Source organism: Diachasmimorpha longicaudata, chromosome 17, assembly GCF_034640455.1.
Source record: "Diachasmimorpha longicaudata isolate KC_UGA_2023 chromosome 17, iyDiaLong2, whole genome shotgun sequence".
Classification (NCBI taxonomy): Eukaryota; Metazoa; Arthropoda; class Insecta; order Hymenoptera; family Braconidae; genus Diachasmimorpha; species Diachasmimorpha longicaudata.
Window position 1 is genome coordinate 1,990,877 of NC_087241.1, and position 25,952 is coordinate 2,016,828.

At 36.0% G+C, this 25,952-nt stretch overlaps 2 protein-coding genes across 5 annotated transcripts in view; one reads left to right on the forward strand and one right to left on the reverse strand.

The window, feature by feature from the left end:
- Positions 1–5,015, reverse strand: part of LOC135170401 (proton channel OtopLc-like) — a 29,922-nt gene extending 24,907 nt beyond the window's left edge. The window contains exon 1 of one of the 2 annotated variants that reach the window (XM_064136179.1): positions 4,021–5,015. In XM_064136179.1, the coding sequence (XP_063992249.1) occupies positions 4,021–4,777 (757 nt within the window). In that variant the 5' untranslated portion in view covers positions 4,778–5,015. The remainder of the gene's footprint in view (positions 1–4,020) is intronic. The other variant, XM_064136180.1, reaches the window with a different exon arrangement.
- A 12,493-nt stretch (positions 5,016–17,508) lies between these two features.
- On the forward strand, positions 17,509–25,834 carry LOC135170621 (uncharacterized). Of its 3 annotated transcripts, XM_064136612.1 has the most exons (4): positions 17,509–17,626; positions 18,118–18,570; positions 20,165–20,292; positions 21,904–25,834. In XM_064136612.1, exons 2-4 carry the CDS (start codon positions 18,308–18,310, stop codon positions 24,000–24,002), a joined length of 2,490 nt encoding a protein of 829 aa, XP_063992682.1. In that variant the 5' UTR covers positions 17,509–17,626; positions 18,118–18,307; the 3' UTR covers positions 24,003–25,834. The 3 variants fall into 3 exon arrangements, with proteins under 3 accessions (XP_063992682.1, XP_063992683.1, XP_063992684.1); XM_064136613.1 differs by lacking the exons at positions 17,509–17,626; positions 18,118–18,570 and adding an exon at positions 18,617–18,663; XM_064136614.1 differs by lacking the exons at positions 17,509–17,626; positions 18,118–18,570 and adding an exon at positions 19,671–20,099.
- Positions 25,835–25,952: the final 118 nt, after the last annotated feature.

A 25,952-nucleotide genomic window follows, 5' to 3' on the forward strand; every position in this document is an offset into this window, starting at 1 on the left:
ATTTTCCCGGATCGTGAAGAAATAGGATACAAAGGAAAAAAAAAAGGTTTTTGAATTTGGCGAAATATTCCAAAGATTGAAATTTTGACAGTAATAAAACATTCGTTTTTAACTGACGGAATATTTGAAAATGTAGCTTTTACGACAGTAATATTACAATATTCTAAACAATTAAAATTTTCCAGACGATGAGTAATAAAATAACTTCAAATACAAGTTCTAAAAACGTTTTTTTTTCTTCAAATTTCAAATTACCCCGACAGGAAGAACAATTCGACGACGAAACCTTTTGATTTTCGTAGACATTGCAATATGCAATCCATAGTTTACCGGTAACTTTAACTGCTCCGCGTCAAAATAAGAGGGCTATCACTGAGGGATGGAAACTATCGTCCAGATGCGCATCATTATCATCATCAAACGTCACTTTTTGCATATGGAATAACGTTAGAATCGCGTAAGTACATAACGGCTGAGTGTCTAACGGATTCCGGAGCTCGATACGACGTGGATGGAAATACCATGTGAGTTCAGAAGCAATGAAAAGTAACTGGATTATTACTAACTTTTAATCGAAAGCAGTGTTATCCATTGTCTTCATGACTTCATGATATTCTGAGTATTTTCCTTCCTTTGGGTCAATATAAAAAGTGTTATTTTAGACAATAAATCACATGTCGACAGGGACGGTATCAAGGGACTCTACGAGTTCGCGCGTAGGGCACAGATACTCGAGACCATCGACTAGACGGCTGCCTAGGGCAGCGTGTAAAATGGCGGAAAGGCTGATTACGCTTCTGGACTAATGAAGACCGTCAAGCAACAACAAAAATCAAAGTCAAGAAAATAAATGCGTGAGAGCAATTCAGAAGATGGGAGATTCGAGGCAAAAATTTTCTAAAATCTAGTGGTTCGAAAATTAAATTCAACACGGAAAGAAATTTTTGTAGGATCATAGTGGTCGTCAATAAATAAATGGAAAAGTAACTAAAGACGACTTTGATAATAAAAAATAACAACTTGGTACACTAGTATTAAATTAAAGGTAACACTGCGCTGTGATTAGAATATGCCTCTTCTCACTGAAAACTCAAAACGAACAAACGTAAGGCCCAGAGTTGACTTAACCTCAGAGGGCAATAGAGCTTCCTCCCCTTGCACCCATCCTGGTCCTCTCTGGTCACCAGACGTAAATGGGGAAAACTATAGGGGATAATCCTCGTGGAGATTCCCCTTAAATTATTCTAGGAGGAGGTCCTCATAAAAATAGACTAATAAATATTTCCTATATATTGAATGATTTTATGACAGGGTGAATTTTGCGGTGGGGAAAACTGTTGAATTTTGGGGTTTCCCCAAATACAAAATTCACTCGTTCCAGAGTTTTATATTTAAGACTAGAGAAAATGTTTTATTGGTTAATTGTCGTCAGAGCCTTTTCCTTGGGACTTTTTATTACTGCACTTTTCCAAAAGGATTTCCCCAAAAATCATGTGGTGACCAAACCACATGTGTGGTGTGGTGGCCTGGTCAAGATGGAATTTCTCAGTGAAGTTTCAGGGGGTGTAAAGTTTATTGGCCTCTCTAAGTAGAGGTGAATCGGGGCCTGACGAGTATTTTGGTTTTCAGTCTCTTCTAAGATTTCATAGAGTGTACAGTGTCCTCTTGACAAGTAGAGTCTAAATAATATATTAAAGTTTACTGTTAAAATATCAACTGTATGTTATCCATTATTTTTGTTCCTCATATTCCAACAAAAACCCCAAAATCCGACATGCCTTCCTTCATTTTTTGCTGTACCACAAAAATTTTGTGCTTTTGTTCCTTATTATTAACGTGAGTCATCAGGTCCAGGGTGTCGTGGCCCTTTAGTCTTTTTAGTTAGTTCCTCTAGGGAAACGAGCCAGAGCGGTTGTGCCTTTCGAGTGTATAAAGTAAAAGAGAATAAAATAACATTCACACGTTTCAATCGTGACAACTATCCCATTTCCAATAAATCGATTATCAGAATTCAGTAATTTTTTTTCAATTAGGTCTTCGGGAAGTTAGCCAAATTTACTTAAGACTTCAATAATAAACTAAATGTCTCTTTCTGCAATGACAGAGAAGTGTTGTATACCCCAATATTTTAATCCACATTTTCTGTATTTTCCTAACCTTCCTGAAAATTGCCCAATTGAATAATCTTTAGCGGACATACCTTAAATGAAATTGCCTCCAATAACGCCCAATTCACTGGGGAATTCCCAAACATTTTAGACCTTACGACACATCTCTCAAAACCTTCCCCTCCATTTTTTCCGCAGATCCCCAGACACATAAAACTGAGGACTCCTTTAATTTGAGGTTAGTCCTAAATTATCTTGTAGCAAGGTAGTCACTCCGAGCTCTAAAATTCTCTGTTGACTCGGTTGTTGAATAACTAGTGTCTCTCAATATTAAATATCAGTTTATTTTAAGAATAAATCGGTGTTCAAAATTTATTCATTGAGAATCCAACAGAAAAACGATAGGAGAGACGACACAATAATAGGGCAGAACATGACATGACGAAACAGTTTATCAAATTCTGAAATGAGGTATTACCGTGGCTTTCCTGAACCAGAATTCACCCAAATTTTGTTCCAAAATATTCAAATTCAAAATCACGTACTGAATACTAAAATCAACTACTGAAGAATAAAAAAAAACAATTGTGAAAAAAATGGAGAAACAGATGTAAGATAATTCTTGAAGATTGAAAGCTGAATCTTTTCACAAGTGAGTAATTTCTACGTGCTTAGAATAAATTACTCTTCAGTATGTCAAACCGTCTGGTATGCGCACAACGCAGGCGTTTCTACCGCTATCCAGCGAAGCCACGTCTTTCAACAGTTCCTCATGTCATGAAAATTAAAGCTCCGGATTTTTTTCCTGACCACCTTAGTAATATTACCACTGCTGTTAACGATGCTCAGGCGAGATGTAAACGTATAGCCAACTGAGGAAAAAATTTATGTCCGATAAAACGCGATTCTAATCGAGCGACCCGACGTTTTTGGCCGGATTTACATAAAATAACATCAGTGCACGGCCAAAAAAAATATTATGAGTCATTAGCCTTCGGCTCGGAGTATAAAATCGCACTTTTTTCGGCCTAGGCATGAAACATACTATTTTTGGGCTTTCTTCGACTTACTGTTGAATTTTTGAGGATTTCCCCAAATACAAAATTCACTCTTTCTCCTCTCGAAAATATGTTCCAGAACTTTATGGTGGTAAGGCTCCGAATGTATGAAAGAAAAGGGGAAAAGTTTTTATTACCCGCCTTGCTTAGCAACATTTGGCGACCAGAAGTGGCCATGGGGCTATAACATAAAAACCTTTTCGGGGGTGGAAATGTTCTGGTCCATGAGGCCCAAAATCCTTTCTTTAAGTTTAGTCTATCGTTAAAGTCTCTAGAGGAACGTACCTCCTGACATAAGCAGAGTCAAATATATATTCATTAAATATAAAGCGTTCAAAAGAAACAACAGTGTTCCTTACTTTAATCCCATAATCCAATACTTACAAATTAGACTTGAGAGGCTCATCTATGGGATAAAACTAACATTCCTCCCTCGTTTCCTCTCCTGGAGGTTAAATTTTTACATAAAATTTCTTTCCGTGTAGGTAAAAGACCACAACCGTCATACCATAAAGCAGAATTTTTTCCCTCTAATTCTAATTCTCTTCGAATTTGATGCCCAAAGAAGATTAGGCGATGTTTCTGGTTAATTTAAGAGTGAATTTCTGTGGTGTCCGGTAGTTTAGGCGGCAGCTTCCCCGGCGCGATGCTGGGAGACCCGGGTCGACTCCCGGCTGGGTTAAAGCGAAATTTTTCCTCTCTAATGCTAATTTTTTTCAAATGTAATTTCACCATCCGTCACCACCCAATTCATTGCAACTCATGTCAAGTCAAGTATTTATCACCAACCTAGTGAATGTACTATGACATGACATGTCGTCATCCCCTGGACATCATTAACCTCCAAAACTTACCATTGCTACCATAACAATCGCCCTCACTCTTCGCGCAGTACTTTGGAGGTGACCCTTCATAGATCTCTCCATCTGGACCAGAAATTTTCGATTTATCCGACCTCATCTTCGCGTTTTCAAAATCACACTGGTGTTCCTCAGTCATAATCCTCCATCTGGCTCTCTGCTGTACCTGAGGATCGATTATCTTCTCGTCCTGACCAACACTACTGAAGTCATTCCAATTTCTCCCAAGTGTTCCCTCATCATTCACCGAATCAACTGCTGTTGACAGCATATCAAGTTCCTCATTTACGAAACATTCATTAACGTCACTTTGTTCCTTAGAAATTTTCGTGTGATAATTGCTGCTAATCGTGCCAATGACACCCCTAGCTCCAGAATTACCAGAATTCACCCAGAGTTCTGGATCAGTAATTTGATCCGTTGGATTGGAGCCAGTACTTTGGCCTGGAAACGATGACATTTGGAACTTCCGATTTTTGTTTACGACACTGTAAATTGGTTCTTCCAAAATGCTACTCAATTTTGAAATTTCTTCGAATTGTTCACACTGGAGGGAGCTACTCCTGATATCCAAACTGGTGATAACACTGTAACTGCGTTCACGAATAGCTGTTTTAATCCACTGAGGTGTGCTACTGCCAAATGTTGAAACCTTGAGATTACGATTACGATTTAATGGGTTTGATTTATTTCGTGATGTTTTGTCCTCCCCAACTACCCGAACTGTAATGCCTGTCAACTCGGCCACCATTTTGGAGGTAACTTATTGCCCCCAAACTATGCAATACTGTTATGGAATATGTTCCTGATATGACAGGAAGTCACGTTATTAAACCGGGATTTTTACTACGTGAGTTCTAAATTCTATGGTCAAACAACTTTCCGATAGGCACGAGGGGACTTGATATTTATGGATGGAGATGTGATTGTTTGGAAAAACCGTCAACGAGTGAAGAAATAATTGTTTCGGGAGGGATTCCAGTCTGCGACTGAGGTGACCAGGAATTGACAGTGGGTCAGGTGGTGGTAGTGGTGTGAGTGGATTAAATGGATCTAGTTCGAAGTCGTGAGGTGACTTTCCTACGTCGATTTGTCTGCATCATCCAGTTGTTGTTGAATTTTACAGGACGGAGATTGTCAGAGCTGTGTTGTATACCCACTATTTTCCTAGAATTGTTCTCTCAAAACTCATATTTTTCCAAGCATCTGCCAAATAATTCTATTCCCAAAACCTTTCCAAAAACTTTATTACTTTTATTATTTAATCCTCCAAACTCCAGAAATCCAACGAATCGTTTTATTATCCTTTTACTCCACAACCCTCTAAATCGTTGGATTACTCCTCTGTACTTTCTCCTACCTCGGGTCACTAGTCCGGTACTTTCCCAAATCCTCAATACCTTGAATTCTTCAAGACGTCATACCTCTCCCTTACTTCCGTAAGTCCAACCCTCAAGGCTCATCCCTCATCTGAATTAATCAATCAGCCACCTTGGGCCTTACTCCCTCCAGTACTCCTACCCCTTCTATCCACCCTCAGAGGACTCTAACCCCGCGCCCTCTGCTCTCTAGTTTAATCAGAATAATTCGAACACTCTAAGAAGTAAGATCTGTAACCAAGAAGATATCCAAAGAGTATTTTCAAAGTATTATATTCAGCTCTCATAATAAAGATTTCGTGTTAAGTTGAAGTTTGATTTTAATTTTCAATCCGGAATCCAACAGCTGGTCGAAAGTTTTATTATTTCTATTCCAGTTTGGAAATTCTCTTTTTTCCGCCCTAATGAACGCATTGCAATCGTTCATTCCGAATATTGGATATGGGGTAAATAGATGAATATAAAATGCAGTGGATTTAACTTTGACTTTATCTTTATTCGAAAGGGCGGGAGGAATAAACGTCTGTTCTCTAGGGATCTCTAGACGAGACTAAAAACTGATCACAAAGCCTTAAAGAATATTCGTCACTTAAATGAGAGAACTCTCTGTTTTTCTCCCAATGAAATTATTGTTTATGTTTATATAAACACTCGGTTGGCACTTCGGCGCCGTCCACGTTGATTTGTTTTTGTGGCCGTCATTTCTGTTTTAATTAATTCCATGAACTCAACTTAATAATCCCATACTGAACCCAAAAACAAACTCCAATTTTGTTTGGAAACGATGTAGGATATTTGAAATATAAAAATACAAAATGTTTCTGAAAACGTCTTACCGGGGTCTGTAAACAGAAAAACCAAAAGGAAATCGGTTCAATAATTGGAAAAATTTATGTACAAAAAAATTTTCAGAAAAAGTTTAATATCTATAAAACTACTGGTTCGACTGTTTCAAATGGGACACTCTGTATGTTTCATCTCCAAGTTTGAGAAGAAAAGGAAGGTATCTATCAATAAGAGATTGCTCTTACGAAGTGTCGGGTATGTTGTATTACGGGAAAATTATAATCAAAATATTTCTTCCCGGCCATGGGAAATCCCCATTCTATTTGTCTCTAGGATCTTCCCAAACCAAATGCAAAAAAACGTTTAAGGTCCGGGTCTCTTTTTTCCTTATAACGTCTCTACAAAATTGTCTCTTCATAAAGTGTATCTTTCACGTCACATTCCCACACAAATCTCTCAAATATTGCAGTTGTTTACAACTTAATCCCTAGCAGTCGCGACAATAAAACCATTCTGACAATTTCTTTCGCACTTCACAGTGTAATCTTTTACAGCTGTGTCAGGGTACCTCTCTCCTCCCGTCAGTCACTCAGCGGTCAAAATTCCTCTCAAAAAAGGTTATCCGAATGGAAAGGTGTCTCCTTTGACCCTCAGAAGTACCTCCCCTGAAGTTTTCGCCAATTAAAAATCAGCATTTCCTACTTCCTTTAAGATCATCACAAAAAAGGACATACCCTCAGGAGACGAGAAGGGAATGATGAAAGAGTTTGGAGATCAGTCTTAACTACGTTATCGAAACATTAACACCGATTTCCGTTCACGCATATCCGGGTTTTTCTATTCCGCTTTCCGCGATCTGAGTACCTTGCTTTTATATCATTACTTTCATTGTTTGTTCCCTTACACCAAAAAAACCGTAAATTACCATAAGTCTGTGAAGTTAAGATAAATCAAATCTTTGTAAAAATGTATTGAATCTCCATCGCAAAATTCAAAACTGTGAATACTAAAACTCTGTGATTTGTCTTATTTCTCCTTGTAAGAGAATAAACAATCAAAAATAAAAAAATCCTAATTTAGTCTTAATACTCTTTCGAGTGACGTTAATTTCAATAGCTCGAAACGTGCATGTGTTTAAACAAAACAATAATTACGTGCACACTGTACAGCCATAATTTGTCGATATTTAAAGGAATGTAAGTTAAGAATTTACTATCAGATCGCCAGTGTAAATAAATCTTACGTACAGATTTCAACACTTTAAACAACAATAAAAAAAACTGTCATGCAATTTTTCCTGTAAATGTCCTCATTTTCACCCGAACGGTCTCTGAAAAATTACGATACTGTCACGTAAAATTTCCCAGCCGATTCCGTAATCGATAAGCGACACGCGAGATTCGTAATTTTCGTTGAATATTTCTCTTCATATAAAATACTCGCCGCCAGATGCTTTTGATTTTACGATCACTGAAGTAACGAGAAAGTTCTGTCCGTTCTCTGCAAACGAAAAAAAAATGAAATTTACGATTATGGAAATCGTGAAGGAAGAAGGATGAAAAGTTATTAATGTTCATCACCTACATCAACCGGATAGTTCACCCCATGGGAAGACGGTATTGCTTGAATCATTCATCGTTATGAATGATTACAATAAAATGAGCCGTATTGCAGTCTGTGAGGTATTCACCCGGTGATTACTCATATTTATCGTTGGATATTCACTTTCAGCAGTGTCATTGTCATGATCCGGAATACCGTGTGGCAGATGAATGATATACACCGTAGGTTGGATAAGTAATTAGTTATTTCTGCACGGTTTACATCTGACATCGTGCATTTTCTTACCACCTGTACAGCATTATATTTGCCATCTGGTGTACGTACATTACCTTAATCGAAATTAAATGGAATTTCAAAAGAGAAATATTTTATACATTAACATACAAATGTGTTATGAATTTCCCAACATCTCATTCCCTATCTCCTCAATTAGCTAGTTACTGTCAATCTGTCATGACCTAAGTCAACATTTGTGCTCGTCCATTTAATGATTTGTTAATGGGTGAATGGCTACTTTTGTTAATTGGCAATATCGAGATATGGAACTATTATATGGGGCCTTTCAGTGAACTTGTACGGAATGGTTTTTAATTAAAATTTTATGGGCATCAGTTGGTTCTCTGCCTGGAAACTATTTGATTGATCAAGCTGTCCACAGAGTTAGTCCTAATTAATAACTATTAGGTGTGTGAATAAGTCTTTCCCGTTTTTTGTAAGAGATGCCGCCACCAATACTGTGCGAGTATTCAATGGTTACATATGTCATAATCAAAGCTTATTCATCTGTCAACAATTCCACACTAACACATTAGTTGAAATTTTTTCGCATCATAAATTTGTGATATCGTGAAAATGTCGAAATTTGAGCCGAGTCGACGTCATTTGCGGGAAGTTTCACTTTATTGGTTCAATTTGAAGAAATCTGCTGCCGAGGCGCATCGATTGCTTCAGGAAGCTTATGGAGAAGGTTGTGTCGATGATTCAAGTGTTCGCGGATGGTTTCGACGCTTCAAAAGTGGTGATTTCGACGTGGAAGACAAGGAGCGTTCCGGGCGGCCGCCAATCTTTGAAGATCAAGAATTGGCGACTTTGCTTGATGAAGATTCGTGTCAAACGCAAGAAGACGATGGCCAATGCTTTCAATAATTCATTTGTAACCATTTTTTCACAATAACGGCTCAAAATTTGAAAAAAACGGGAAAGACTTATTCACACTCCTAATATAATCTGTTAAAATTTGAGATTTAAAAACAATTTTTAAGTCGATGTATTGTTTAATATTCTAAAAGTTAATATATTGGAGTTTGCATTTCCAATGTTGATCTAAAATTAATTTACAGATGGATTGAATAGGTCTTTGTACGATTAGTATTTATTTTATTCTAGTGTTTCCACTTGAGATTGGAAAACATTTTTATGGGTGAAAATTCTGAGATGTTTAGCGTATGATGTTTTCTTGGGTCTAAATAGAGGTACATGAGTGGGACTATTGTTAACATGAGTCATCAGGCCCAGGGTGTTGTATCCCTTTAGTCTATTAGTTCGTTTAAAGGAACGAAACAGAGCGGTTGTGCCTTTCCAACTTATAAAAAAAAATAAAACGGGATTCACACGTCTAATCATTTAACAATTATACTATCTCCAATATGATATGACCCTGAAACTTTATATTTTTACATTTCAGATGAACATAGATCTACATAATTTCCCCTGAAAATTAAAGAATATGAAAAGTGACAGATTAAAATGCTTTCATTTGGAAGCAAAAATAGAACGTGTTACGTGTGCGTGCGAAAAAGAGGTATTTTACGCGCTTGTAACATAATATAGTATTTTTGATTAAGCGGTTAACGTGCTATAAGCGGAATTTAATCGAAATCTACCGTAGATTCCGAGAACATTAATCAGATAAACGTTTGACTAAAAATAAAACTGAAGATATCTGCGTGTTGAAGACTTTCCATATGGAAATCATTTGTCTCCGACGTATCTTGAATTAGAAATTTGCTGTGGCAATACTTATATATAGCGCAGTATTTCGCATTGTCATATTCACCGTACATCAAAAAGTAGATGGTCATTTTGACCTACAACATCTCCGTTGGAGTTGAGGAAAAACTATGATATCGAATGCGTTTCTTTTGACAGAAATATTTTTTATTCGAATATTATATTATTTTTAGGGAATCACGGAAAACTCTCGGGTTTTTTGTGACCCAAACAGCCCAACACCTGGACCAACCCTATAGACAAAAGGGCTTTGTCTTCGGGACTAACCTTTCACCCTGGACGAACCATCAAGGGCGAGGAAGACTCGAACGGTCTCTCGAGCAAACCTCATCGGATTATCAACCTAACGAGGATTATATCGAGTCCTTGACGAGGGGCCATTCATTCAAAAATTCGATGACACAGTGATTGCTGATTTCATCTGATTTCGAGATGATTTCAATGATTTCTTGAAATCGTTGATTTCACGTGATTGCCAGGGATTTTTTTCCGGTGATTTCACGATTTCACGATTTCAAATGATTTGACGACGTTTCGTTAATAACTGTATTACTTCGCCTGTGGTCGAAATTGCCAGTTCAAACGCGTCCAACGTCGATTTGGGGGATTCTGAGAAAATACGTCGATCGATTTTCTCTGAGAACTTTATGAGTCGATCCTCTCGCGTTGTGTATTTGTTTTTTTTTCCGTAAAAAAAGCGTCCGGAGTTGAAAACAAAAGGTGGTTAACACCTCGATGCAAAACACGTTGAATTCATCGAAAATATTCCGTGTATATTTCACCTATTTAATACATTCGAATTTTTTTTGTCTTATCTGCGGACGATTTTCTATTTATTTTTTGGTGTTATAGTTCATGCGATTTCACTGATTGCATGGCATTTCACTGATTTCATGTAATTTCATTTGCAGTCACCTGAAATCGATGAAATCCCAGAATTTCTCTGATTGCAATTAACTTCGACCGATTTCATGAGATTTCATGTGATTTCAAATATGATTTCAGCCCGAAGTGACACAGTGATTTCACGAATGAATGGCCCCTCGGTCCTTGACTAGAAAATCAACGTTAAAAACTGAATAAACATCTAGACGTGAAATTAAATTGAAGGAGATAATTATTTACAATATTAATTTGTCTCAGCGTACGAATCCAAACTCATGACAAAATCTTTAATCGCTAACAGTTGACTGATTTCTCTGACAGACTAAACATCATTTCCTTGGATATTTCCCCGGAGATGGTCAGAACGTCAGTGGTCTCCACACAAGATTCTCTATTTAACGGTACATTTAACACCGAAGATTTCCGTCTCTCTCGGCTCATCCTCACGCATATGAATGAATAATCTGCATATAGAAACCGTCTCCCGAGGTCTCGTTCCCGTTCACAAATTACTACTGTCCTCATCTTCTTACCATTAATCGATTGAATCTGGATACAAGTCCAGTGTAAAATAACACCCATTAAATCCCTAATACCATAAATTTAAGAATCAAGTTCAACCGGCAATTTTCACTTCCGCGAAGAAAGAAAAAGGTGAAAGTAAAACTTTGAATATGTTACCCAAGCATGCAGCATCTCATTAAAATTAACACATAATGTGGAAAGAGAAACACTTAATCAGGACGATATACAAAACAAAAGTACAAGCTGTACTTCAATTTCATAATTAAGTAATGCATCAATGGCATTCAAGGAAGACAATGTTGAGAAATAACGCGTTTTCATTTTCATTTAATCCAAGAATGTGAAACTAAATTAATTAGCCGCATCTCGCATCTTAATTAATTGACCTCATCTATTTTTAAATAGTCGCTTTATTAATTAGCTTACTGGATTTGGTGGGATTGGACTCTTCAATTGGCTGAAGTGATGAAGATGTTCTCGGCATTTTGAATCAGTTTTTTGGAAAAATCTCTCGAGGGCTGCGCCAGAGCTAAAAAATTGAAAACACCAATAAACGGCGAAACTCGTCCGTTAATGAGGTCACTGACTTGATCACTTTTTCTTCCTGTTTACTGCAACTCCACTTATCCCCTCAATTCATTCTTCCCACATTTTATCATCACTTTTTTCAAACACTATCACAATACAAATTGTCTGAAAATTAATGAAATCTTCGACGCAGATAAATTTAAATAATTTGAATCACATGTAAGAACACTATAATTTCATTCTAAAAATCATCTCCCGAAGTTATCACATTAACTTCGAAGGGGAGATCATCTCTGCGATTTTCTGATTGACAAAATGACGTTATTATTTCTATTATGACGATGATAAATAATTAATAAATCATCGAAGAACGAATTTTAAACGCAGATATTACTTTCTTCTTAATCTCCATTACTTTCACTTGTATTTTTCTCACTGCACTAATTCCGCTAAATTCATTTAATGTTAATTTAAGGTTATCGAGTGTAATGATACATTGACTCAGGATAATTTTTCTTAGCACTGATAACACCTTTTATTGTCCTGTTCATTTATGTCTCCGCGAAATGATATTAATCGGAATTATAAGACGGGAGATGTAGTTTCTCGAGTATCTCATCCTGGTGTTACTGTGGATAGTAGACTCCTGTAAGATGTTTCCAAGACTAGCTGGCCACGGAAAAAGTGATGGAGGTCTAATGTGGTGGGGGGATACGCACGGGAAGACATAACACACACGTATTTATGGATGTGATTCTAGAAGTTCCACTCTCAGCGTTTTCTACAGGTCTTCATTGGATTCCCCAGGTGAAGATCAACGCCACCAGAAGGCCTGACGAACCCAGGTAGGAATTAACAACTGGACCAGGCTTGGACCAGACTTCGGTCAAGACAAATCCAGTCTCTTTCCAGATTGGGGTTATGGCTTGGGACTAGCGTGGCATGTGCTGGAAATGAAACATTGGGTCAAGCTTGGGAAGTTCAGCTGGGTCCAAGAGTGAGGCCCAACATAGGTCCATCAGTATAAAGTAGGCCTGATCCAAGATTGTGGCGTCAAATAGGTCTTGGAATCGGAGAAACTGGAGATCAAAATTAAGACATATTTATATTAATTTTTATTTATAAGATTGTTATAACAATCTGCTGTCAAATACTTCAAGCTGTGCAGGTGATGGCTATTTAATTAATCAACTTGAAATGAATCAACCATTCACATAAGATAATTATTAATTTTTTAAATAGAAGTAAGGAGTAATCGACGCCAATCAATTTTCCATAATTTTATGACTCCATTGGCATTACCATTGGTGGAAGGCAGACCAGCTCTAGAAAGTTCTAAGTCTGGCAACAAGCTTGAACCAGGATATGAACTAGATTCACTGGGAGCACGTCTAAATATCCGGTCGAAAATATCCAGTCCAAAATATCTAGTTAAAAATATCCAATTCGAAAATATCCGATTGTAAAAAACCAAATAGCAAATATATCCGCGAACATTGGATCTGTTTGTAGATCCAAGAAGGTGGATTGGAGTTCAAAATAAATTTGTCTAACTTTTGTATTGGATTTGATAGCATTTGGATTTTTGTGTTTTGGACATTTTTCATTGGAGATTTTTGTTTGGGTATTTTCGACTGGATATTTAGACGTGGAACCAGATTCACTACCGGACTTCGGGGTGACCTATCAAAATAACGTTGGCCCTAGCTTGACATCACCACCGGGTAAAGCCAGTACCATGTTAGGAAATGCCAGGTTTGGTACTTTAGAGTCAGCCAAGGTTGACCCTGCTGTCGATACTTGAAGCCCTGAATCAAGGCCCAGAAATGCTCGAGCAGCTAATCAGGAGGGCTGTGGTCCACGCCAGGAGCAGTCATCCTTAAGCCCTGAAATGACAACGTAGCTTAAAGCACCCGAAGCACAGCTGACCCCAAGACTCCCAGGAAGAGGTTCGCAACGACCTTGAAAAAAAACAAACGGGCAACCGACGTTAGTTGATAGAAGTGACGTACCCCTGGCAGGAGATGAGAAATGGTCAACAGTTGGCCAACATTGGCCGTCAGTCGGCCAACTGTTGACCTTTTCTCATCTCCTGCCAGGGTACGTGACCCATAATTTACAGCTTATTATTTTCTTTCGTTCATTTTTTTGGGGTAGTTGCCGCGATAGTCTCAGTAAATTTAATAAAAAATAATAAATAATCAGTGGAGCCTTCTCTGAAGTTGTAAATCTCAGGTATAGCAATGGGTATGGCAACGATGTCTCCTGAACTGCTGCGAACGGATAGTGAGCCGAAAGCAGGAAATTGTTTTTGATTAAATTTCAGAATAAATTGAAAAAAAAAACTAAACAAGATTCGGTTACACTTATTTTATTTTTAAAATGATAATAATGTGGAATTTACACTTCTCGGGAATGACACATATCAAAAAATAATGGACATAGGTTAGGAAGAGAACAAGTCCGACGGTCTTGTCTCGAAGGAGTCTTAACTAGTAACTAACTTAGAAATTTTTCTTAAATTCTATCGTCTTAGATTACAAGGGAGTGAGGGAAGAGGGTTGTCTTTTCTAAGGGAGAGAAGGTATATCTTTCTCCTGTGATGTCTCCAGGGGAACTAACCCTCAGTGACCAAAGTTTTCACACTCTGGACCAATTTGTTGAATTTTGGGGTTTTCTCTGAAAACAAGAGTCACTCGTCCCAGAGTTTTTATAGTTTTTAGGATTAAAAGAAATGTTCTACGACGTAATTGTCGTCGGGGCCTTTCCTTCTGGGACTTTTATTACTGAGTTGTCCCATATGGGTTTTCCCCAAAACCCATGTGGTGACGAAACCTGGTCAAGATAGAATTTCTTAGTAAAGTTTCAGGGGGTGCAGAATTTATTACCCTCTCTAAGTAGAGGTGAATCGGCGCCTCACTAGCAATTTGGTTTTCAGTCTTTCCTAAGATTTCATAGTGTGTACAGTGTCCTCTTAAGTAGTAGAGTCCAAATAATAAGACAACAAAATTCAATCATTTTAATTTGTTAATAGATTTTTATTTGTATTTTGAAATGTTCAAAAAAATTTTTTTTTCGTTTTTTACATTTTTAACATATATTTTTTTAAGTCAAAGTAGTCCCCAACAAAAAAAGGTAGTTCACTGGTCATGGTGATAGTGGCTGTTCATGTTGTCTGAGATAAAAAAATCGAATGGATTATTATTCAGTAGATTTGCAGCTATCGTCCCTACCAAATATAATCAATTTCATTAAAAAAAAAAATATCGAACTTCAAAAAAAAATCACGAAAATCTTGTTCTTTTTCGTTAAAAATCGTTTAAAAAAATATGAAAATATTTTCGAAAATAAACAATTCTGGTAGGGACGATAACTATAAATGAGTAGAAGAACATATGTAAATTTTAAAGCAATCGGTTGAATACTTTTTTTTCTAGGACCATGACAGTTTCAGAAAATGATGATTCGATAAAAATGCGTTTAAAGTTTAAAGCCTGGTAGACAGTCGCTTACGATACGTCGGCGACTATGAGCTGTAACTTATCAAATACTATGAATTTCGGTCTGAATTATTCACAGCATGTTTTCAATAGGTTTTACTGTCAAAATATAAAAAAAAATCGATTTTTCGAAGTGATCACATGAGAGTAACCCCTTAAGTACGTAGACAAAGTGGAATGAATAGGACTCTTTGAGAGCATGTGACTAAAAGGTCAATGGTGTTCTTTCCCTTTGTAGATCTAATTAGTTCCTTTAAGGAATCAGTACAAACCGGATGTGTCTTCCGAGCATAATCATTTGAGTTCAATAATAAAGAACAAAATAGTTCAAATTACTGATAGAATTATTATTTCTTAGAACCCATTTCCAATACTCTACCTAAAATATCAGTTCATTTTACGAATAAATCTGTATTCAAAATTTATTTATTAAGAATCCAACAAAAGTTCCCTTTAACTGTCTAGAGGCCAATCATTTTAAATAATAATAATCAGTATTTAAGATACCCAAAAGTGTTTGATTACTTCGACCCCTATAATCTAACACCTCATCACCTCTCTTTTTTGAGAATTTTATTTTCATCTTCTTCGATAGCACTGAGTCACGTTACATATCCATATCTGGAACTTATTTACTTATTTACGCATCTCCATTGATGGGGTTATCATATAATGAGCTGTATAAAAGTTTACAAATTTTCTGATGGTAATGCGCTTTCTCCTCAAATGGACCAGCGATCTATAACAGAACCAAGCTCTCCACTTTCGGAAGCAATACTGCTCCTGACCTCAATTAGTACGTTTCAAGGGACCGAATAGAGCACATTACGGTGAGGGACCTTTATTACTCGAGTTGTAAGGCCCATCCCCTCCCAACTGGCCTCAGCCCGTTCGATCCAGCTCCAAGTGGGGGTAATCCAACCGGAAAAGAGGAGCACACCGTAGATTTCGAAGAGTTGAATCTCTTCTCTTTGATATAACTTTTTAATTTACTTCGAAAAATGTAGTTTGTAATAAAATATGGGAACGGTAATTTTGATTGCGAGAAACTGACCGCAAAAAACGAAATGTGAAAGTTCTGATACTCTTAAATTCATTAATAGTATATTTTGATATCAGTGTTGAAGAGCTGTTTTGGCTTGTTCGAGGACTGAACACTGACCAAAAAAATTAGTCAATCAAGAAAATATTTTTTAAGATGTGGCAAAGAAATATTTTCTAGAAACAAATTAATTATTTTTCATTTTGATAGTGTTCGTGGCATTTTAAGGGAATCAAATTTTCGAAATAGCTAACAATGAATCGAGGCAAACGAATTTTCATTGATTCAGGAAAATATAGTTTTGGTACTATTGTAAGAAATATTTCATTGATTTTCACTCGTTTATTTCTCTGAGTGTGAGACAAACCAAAAACGAATAAGACAAGAGTTTTACTTTCCATTCCTATGGAAAGAGGGGGGGGGGGTATGGAACCCCCCCCCTGACATTTAAAAAATGTCGTTTAATAAATAAATAGAAATAACAAAGAATGCCAAACAAAAATTCTGAATGATGAGAAAAATAGTTGAAGTAAAATCAAGATTCTTGGGGTAAATGGGAAAATGGAGAATTAAATTGATGTTATGGAGGTTGACAGAGACAGTGAGGTGACAAAATCAACGTCAACAACGTCGGCCTTCTTTCAACCATTTTTTCTTCATCATCAACCCCTGCTTTTATCTCTACCTTTATTTCTATTTATTTTGTTCTAATTTTCAGGGCAAATCACTACAGAAAAATTTTCTTGTCGCACTGTTTCCAAACATTTATTTTTGTTCTTTTTACGTATAGAAATACCAATCGGTGTGTTTTTTTTAATATCCCGAGACATTTATTACTAATCCAAGATACAATCCTAACTATTCTTACACTAATTCGTCACTTACATAATGAACTACCACTGCTAGAAATCCTCCTGGAGTGCCACTTCACTCCACAACAAAGCACTGAAAATGATAGCGATTTCACTATTAATTTGGCGGTTTTGGAGCATATTAATCATTCGATTCCAACCGACGATTAAAGTAGAATCACCATTCGTCTCGCGGTCGGTAACAAAACTGTCGATAATTTCGACAAAATCCACAAAAAAAAAACAAAAATGCAAATCGCTGAACAAAAATCACTCATGATCACAAATACCCGCAAGTTACCTTACTTCCAGAGTCACTGCAAATAGCAGTACTGCGTTTGTTTACGATGTACGCGGATAAATACACGGGGGGAAGGTGGGGGAGGTAATGGTGGAAGAACAAAGAAGTCAACCACGGACTTATTGTCGGAGTCTTACTCAGTAACGCAGGAGCAACAGGACTAAATTTTTTTCAGCTGAGTACGTCGCACAAAGTTTCATCCTTCAAGCAACGGAATTTGTTCACTTACAGTTAAGAATAATTTATAAATCTTTTCAGAAATAAGTAGTTACATTATTTCCATTTTACATATTCACGTCCACCAGAAGAAATCTAATAACGAAGCAGTCCACCGAGACAAATTGACTTATGCCTCAACTCAGTCGAGTTTTTTAGCAATATCTTCGCATCTAAGGCAGATGACGAAATTTTCGTCAGAACAGTTTCTGTAGAACTTAATTTTCCCCACAAAAAAGGTCATTATAAAAATTTTGATATTGGCCGCCGATTTTGAGATATCTAAGGAAATTGGTGAATGGTGAAACTGACGTATGTCGTTGTACATCTTCGCTGATGGGATTCTCTCGGCAATTTATTGACTGTACAAATCTTACTTCTCACTTCTCTTCCCCCTCGCCATTTTTATCTCATCACTAATTGATTGTTTATTGCTGTAACAAAATAGAAGACGTCGAATGGCCTGAAGTTTTGTCAAAAAAATGATTTTTGGTGGTTTTTTTAGACAGAGGGAACGTTGCTCATCTTCAGCTCTTTGTGGTGAACTGAGAGACAAAGAAGGAGAATAAAAAACCAACGAAAAGAAACGATTTTTGATTGTCATTTGTTTAATAGCGACTGTAAGTAAACATCATTCCATTGAGTATGAATGCATCATTTCTTTGTGTATTTGACGGTTGAGATACTGAACAATTATGGATGTAAAGGCAGAAGTGGTAGTGGAGGCCAAGTTTATCCCCAAAGTGTATTCACAGAGTCATCAGAAGTGCTATAATGTCGTGGACAAGTGTTGCATGAAAATCATTCAGAAATTCAATACTGGCAACAGCTGGAGTAAAATTTTAGAAAGAGAACTGTGTGTTACAAAGATTAAATATCCATTCTTGAGTGAGAAGCAGATTAAGGGAAAGTCTCTTCAGAAACTGGGGATACCGAATCTAATGGGAGATATTGTGAGGTGCTTGAGATGTTTTAATGTTTGTAATATTTGCCAAAATTCGCCTCCAGACTGACACATGGCTTCATATATTGAGGATTGCTTTTATTAAGGGTAAAATTATTCATTAAAAAGGTTATTATCGACTTTGGCCCTATTTCCAACTCGACCCTCTCACATAAAATCACAAGATGACTAACCCTTTTTGTTGAATTTATTTGTTGGAAACATTTTTTATACGTTCGATGATATAAAACATCTCTGGGACTTCTGATGGAAACGGGTACAGCAAAAGAAGAAAGACACTTTGGTTATCAAAGACGATCAGATTTTATGGAAAAACTTAGTGACTGCGTTAGGAAATTTTATGGAATTTCTATTGAATATTTTCTATTGAATTCTATGGATTATTTTTCCCATCCAAATTTCAGCCAATAGAATTGCACCATTTGTTGATATTTTGTATAGCCTACCTCGAATATCAGCGATAATTTTTTGAATATTTTGGTAAACAAACGACACTTAACCAAATAAACCTCTTTTCATGTCATGGCACAATTCTCTTGGCCGAAATTTGGATAGGAAAAATAATCCCCTGAATACCACTCGAGCTTCAAAATTATAGAATATTTCCCTCTAGGTTCCCTGCATACAAATGAAGTCGTCAAGTTTTTCAGGAAAAATCACTCGTGCTTCGCACTCGTGATTTTTTAGCCTGAAAAACTTGACTCCTTCATTTGTTTGCAACGAATCTATCGGGAAATATTCGATAATTTTGAACCACTTGTGGTATTATATGTGAATATTTTATGGATTTTCTATTGAAATTGAAATTTTCACTAGAAAATATTATCTAGAGAATATTTTTTATTGAAATTGAAATTTTCGCGAGAAAAATTCAATAGAAATTACTTTTTTGATATAACGTATTTGCTTCAAGATATTTTTATAAAATTTTTTTGGCTTAAATAATCAGTTCTTATATGATTTTTTTTTATAAGAAGGACATAAAAATAGGTTGATAAAGGTTTAGAACATTTAAATCGTGAAATTTCTTTGATGACAATGAGCAAGACGTGAAGGGGAAAGGGTAAGTCGCATATCACGAGCCATAAAATGTGATGGAAAAATTCAAATGCACACCTTTGTTCTATATAATATATTCTATTAAGATATTTTTAAGAGCCTTTATAGGATAAAATATTCTAAACATTTTATTTAATTTTTCAGATGAAACAAAAATAAGTTGAAAAAAAAACAGACAAAATCTGAACTGTCGAATTTTCGTTAGCAAATTTTCTGAAGAAAAAGCTCGCCCAACAAAAAATATTCACTTAAAAAGTTTAACGCATTTTATTAAGATATTTTTTATACGATTCTCGAGATGAGAAAGAAAACAGATTTCAAAAGACTTGAGAACTTTAAGTCATGGAAATTGGAGAGAAAATTTTAGGAGAGAAGAAGTGACTCAGAAAAATTGACTTTTATTAAAATTTCAATAGAATTAAGCAAAAGCTGATAGCAATTGTAATTTTCAACGAATTCGCCAGGTTTTTAAATTAAATAGTATTCGTGTATCACAAAACAAACAATTGAATTTATTTCTACATTCCAGATCTGGTATTCACAAGGTAACAGACGATCTTGCAAGAGAATTGGATTTCTTGAAAGTGAGGAAAAAAAACAAAGTTCCACCTTCTTTCAAGTTTCTTTTAAAGCCGCTGGCTGAAAAAATCAAAAAAGGTATTTATTTTCTTTTCATCACGCATCGTTTATAATTTCAGCCAAAATCTGGAAGAAAATTATGAAATTAAACGTTGGGTAAGCAGTTTCTCTTCTACAGGACGTGAAAAAAATTCATAAAGATAAGATTGAGACGAGGGCTATTCACGTAATCATTCAATTAGGAGAAAATTAACTAGACGTGTCTAGACCTAAAAGTAGGATATAATTCTTCATCCATTGGTTATAATGTCTTCATTTTTACTCCCGAATGGAATGATTGTAATTGTCGAAGTTCGAGTCTCTGAGAGTTTTTTGATAAAATATGGGAAAAATTTTTTTTTTCATTTTTTGCACACTTATCACTGTTCTTGAATAATTTACTTCTTTCAACTGTACATATTGTTGAGTTGCATCCATCGACATTAATAAACATTCTGGTTGATTCATTATGTCAATAAGCCGATTTTCCCACCGTAATGGAAATGCGAAAAAAGTAAATTTCAGAATGTTTAACTGATGTGCGACTACGATTGATCGCGTTGAGTGCGTAGCCAACAATCCGTAAATTATTTGTTAATTTTGGTATGACTTTGTCATCATTACTCCCCATGGCTTAATAGTACATTATTTAATTTAGAATATTTCGAAGTAATGTATCACTTGACAAAACTAGAATTAAAGACTCAATCAAAATTTACGATTCTGCTTTAATTTTACTCACTTTTATGAATGACTTGAAACGGTCGTCAACTCTATATTGAGAATTAAAAATATCTTGAATTTCAAAGACTCATTACTTTCCTGATAAAAGTCCATTAGTGACTTAATGATTCATTTATCACTAGAAATCTTCATACAACTCCGTAAGTCCACATTTCATCAGTCAATTCCTATCCACATTAAGTTTTTTCACATTGAAAATATTAAATCCCAGGTATTTAGTTCATAAACTATGATTTAAATAAAATTCTTCTTAAATACTTCCAAAATTCATATTTACAGATTCATTTTATTTATCTAAAATCTGTGGCATCGGTGAATTTTTTCGATTTATTAGGTCTATCTGATTTTGATTCTATGTTGTTCATATTTGCGACGGTTCCACGAGCCCCGAGACGTCTTTCCAATTTCTACAAAACTCCCGAAGCTGATGGAATGTTGTAGAAATTTTGAATGTGTTCACATCATTAAATCTTGAATTACATTTTTGTTGTATTTTTTTTCTAAAAAAGTCAGATCATCTCAATTTTTTATAAATGTCATTTTGCATATTTCTACAAAATCCGAGAAACTGATGATGAAAGACATAATGGCTAATAAACTAGACCTAAGGACTCATAAATTTACTTTCTCATCCTATTAATTATCACCTTTGACATAACTTCAGTCGTTCAATAAAAAAGTATTTGAAGAAAAATGGTGAAATACTTTCTTCCTAAAACTGAAAGCTTGATGAATCAAAAATTCCAAAAATGCTCATCCTGACGTTTAACTAGTCAAAATATTTTTTAAAAAATTCCCCAGAACCTGTCACCTCAACTTTTTCGAGCAACGAGTCCACAGACATAATCGCGTCCACATTACAATCATCATTTAATTGAATTTCAGTTGTCTATTCTTCTTTTCCAGAAATGAAGTCCGTAAAAATCGCAATCTCCTTTCCTGAAAATTCTCCAAAAAGACAAAAATCTCCTGAACCCCTCAACGATGAGAACAGTGACCTGAATGCCCAGGCCCTAAAGACAGAAACTCCAAAATGTTTCTCCAGAAAACTTCTCGAATTTACTCCCAGTTTGTTTCGCAAAAGAGCACATCACTGGAATAAATCTCCCAGTGACAATGAACTGGTAACACCAGGGAAAGTCCCCAAGATGTCTCGAGAGCAGGTAGAGGAGAACAGCGCAGAGTACAAGGGTTACTTCAGTCCCTGCTCTGCAGACATCAATTCAATCGACAATGGTGACGACACAACCGGGAAAATTGATAAATTCCCAGAAGAATCGAAGATCGAGTCTGAGAACATAATTTTCTCCCAGCTTTCAGAGACAAGTAGAGAACATTTTTTGGGTCACATTATGGATACAACACCGAGGGAAAGTGTTACACGTGAAGCTGGCGACAGTTATCAGATTTGTTCCTCAACTCTTCGCAATCTTTCGGGGAAGAGTTCACAAAAACCAGAATTGTGCAGTCCAACACTTTTGTCCCAGACAAAAACCAGAATTTTAAATCAGAAGAAAGTTTCAGGGAAGTGTAGTTCACAGAACTTTTATCAAAACGTCCCGCAAAATCAAGTGTTAAAATTTGAAAGGAATCTGGAGAATAAGTGGAGGAATAATTATAATGTCATCAATCAGCAGCTCTGTTCAGCACCTGACCAAATCCAGACTTCAGACTACATCGTACCAAGTTCAGAATTTTCGAGGCACGTTGATCCTCCAATAGTGGATCAGAAAACTGTCTCTCGTAAGAACTTTCTCATCAATCACTTGGAAGAGGAAAATCGAAGTGTTACTTTCTCTCAGCACCTTCCAGCCACTTGGGGAAATGCTGCCCAGAGAAATGAGATGTCTCCTGACTTCTCTACAGCCAGTGGACGTCCTTGCACGGGACATTCTTCCACTGGAATTCAAGAATTTACCCATTTGCTAAACAAGTGCCTTCTTACGCAAAATGTGTATCAAGGATTCCAAATTTTAAACAATTCTATCAACGTACCGTTGATCAATGACATCGCGTCAAATTTTGGGTTGAAATTAACCCAGAGTTCAGTTTGCACTTCAATTATATCACAAGGGCAATCAGAGACTGACGATATCAGCCCAACTATTCCAATAATCTCTCCAAATGAAGAACAAAAACATTCAGACTCTCAAGTAATGTTGATCATCACTGATGAAGAAGAGGAGGTATCATCTCAACAAATAATTTCTCCAGGAGTCACGGAAGTATTCCTATCCCAAGAAGACATTCCCAGCGATCAAAGTCGCCAATTTAACGCAGGAGACGGTCTACTTTCACCTTCACCAGTGACGTACCAGCTCGTCGATGATGAGAATAAATGTTCACCCGAAAGGAATTTTTTCAGTTTTCAAAGGACCATTTCAGGTTCAGGAAACATCTTGACACCTAGAACACTGAGGTTTTCCGACGGGATGGAGCTTTCTAAAGACCTCAGAACGATCTCCGTAGACAGCCATGACGACGTCTCTCAAGAAAATGTTTCAAATGGAGATCAGCAAGAAATGCCACCTCCAAAGAAAATCCTACCCACTGGAGACCCTAATCTTGATGATGAATCTCCGAAAGTTTCTCAACCAGTCCCTATGATTGTAAACCAATCTGTTCCTGAAGATGATCTTCATTCTATCCGAGAACATCAGTCAGTGGCCTCCTCGCAAAAATCTGCTCAGTTAACTCCGTCATCTTCATTACCAAGAGACAATTCCAATCCGTGGTTGAACGTTACAAGTCAAGATTTTAGTGAAGAAGGTGTTCTAGACAATGGAAGCGTTGTCTCCCAGGATTCAGGTCAAGCATCAATAGATCCACTTGCTTCCCAGCGGTCCTTCGTGTCGAGTTCTCCAGAAGAAGATAATGATCGTGATGAGGATGATGAGAGTGTCAACAGTCACCTGTTATCGATAAAGGAAATTTTGAGACTGGACATGTCAACGATTAAGAAATGTATTGAGAAAATCATTCGTCGGTTGGAGAGTGAGATTTAACGATTGTCGTCTTGTTGGTCCTTTTCTTCTCTTCAAGTCTGATGTTAAAATTAATCGAGCTGTATTTTGTAATTATTTGTTTAATATAATAAATCGGTTGCTGATCATCGTTTGGCTGTGTTGCACGATGACAACTGAGTAGATGGCATTTTCACTCTTGAATAGCTGAGATTTCTGAAACGATTTGGTTGAAATTCATTGCGTTGTGTTGCAGAGTTGATGTGAAATTGGAAATTCGGAAACTTTCTGGAGAAATCTGGAATATTCCGTTCTGGGTATTCTAGAATACGAAAAAGGTAGCCTGACAGACCCATAAACCGGACGGTACCCCCTTTTCGGGCGGAGGGCGCTCTCACGATAGTTTTTATTATTAATGACATTTAATTAATGTCAGCAATTTGTAGCTTGAGAACAATAAAATTCATTGACGCAATGTAAGCATTAAAAAGTAAGTAATAAATAGAAAATTGATTTTTGTGGATTTCCAGGTGTTAAATAACGATTCTGGATGAAATGTGTAATGAACTGTTATGTTTAACATATTATTTAATTATTATTTAATCATTGGCAAAGGTTCATCGTCGAGGATTGTTTTTAGATGTTCACCAAGATTATTCAAAAATCCACAAAACTTGATTTTTATTATTTGTTTGTGAGAAGGAAATGTTTAAAAAATAAGAATGCTTTCCGAAATTTAATTTATAATTAATACTAATTATATACGAAGTTTTTTGAATTTTATCTATTTAATGAGTTGGAAAATTTGGCAACTGAAAGTAATCACATCACTGTATCCAGTCGCGCAAAATATCGATCTGAAGGTGGAACTAGTTGCAGGAAAATATTCAGGCTTGACAGGAAATGATTTATAACAAATTAAATATTAAATATTCGAAATTGCATTGTTGAAGAGGAATAGGACGAAATTTAATTTGCTATCATTTTGCCCACAATTTTTCGTGAATTGAAAACTGAAAAATTAAAAAGAAAGAGGAATTTTCTTGGAAAATATATGAATGGCTATAAATATTTCAATTGCTCTAAATAGTGGCTGAAACAAGTCGCTAGGCTGAGAAAAGTATTTTGAAAAAATGAAAATGAGTTCGTCAACTAATTTATGAGATATTTCAAGAAATATATTTACATAGAAATAAAAGTATCTAAATTTACAAAGTTAAAAGTATATAAAATTTTGAACCTCTTTCTACTCCTTTCATTTAGTTCAGCAATAGTTTTCATGAAAAGGTGGAAAACTGGCAAGATATTTTAATTTTGTCTGATTGGAGATGTATGTATTGAAAGATGCAGATAAAAGTTGACACCTACATTTTGAAAAATAAATTTCAAACAAGGATGTTTACAAACAATTCAATATCTCGAAAATCATTCATTCCCTTTGATTAAATCAAATCAAATTCACAAATTAAATGGATAGAAATCTCCTCCGTAAAAAATTTCCACGACTGCAATGACCTGTAAACCGTCTGGTAATGGACTGGTTACAGTATTTTCAACACAAATTGATTTAAAAAATGATAGAAACATGATTACCATTTTTGTCAGTCTTATGGTACTCAGTACATCTCCAAATTATAGTCTTTCTATTTAATTCTAAGGGGTCCACAACATTATCCAACATCAGTTATTCGCCACCTTTAGCAGATTTAATGAATTTCAATGGCAAATGATGAATTTATGGTTCCCCTGCCAGACATGAACTGAAGATAGCAGACGATATGCTCAAAGAAATTCAAATAGAAAACCGAGAATTACTAAAATGAGATGTAAACACTAGAGTACATCAATAATCAATCATGTTGTTCCTATTTCACTTGACATATCACCCAAATTGTTGTAATTTCAGATTATCAATTAAAATTTAGCAAAGCAATTTCATTCTTAGGAATTTTCTCACAAGAGAATTTGGATGACGGGAATTCTTTTGCAGGA

What these genes read in the sequence shown, in the direction of transcription:
- LOC135170621 (XM_064136612.1), top strand. Translation starts at nt 18,308, where the DNA reads ATGGATGTAAAGGCAGAAGTGGTAGTGGAGGCCAAGTTTATCCCCAAA. An exon ending in CTAATGGGAGATATTGTGAG is followed by an intron (nt 18,571 to 20,164) that starts GTGCTTGAGATG and finishes TCTACATTCCAG; the next exon opens with ATCTGGTATTCACAAGGTAA. An exon ending in GGCTGAAAAAATCAAAAAAG is followed by an intron (nt 20,293 to 21,903) that starts GTATTTATTTTC and finishes CTTCTTTTCCAG; the next exon opens with AAATGAAGTCCGTAAAAATC.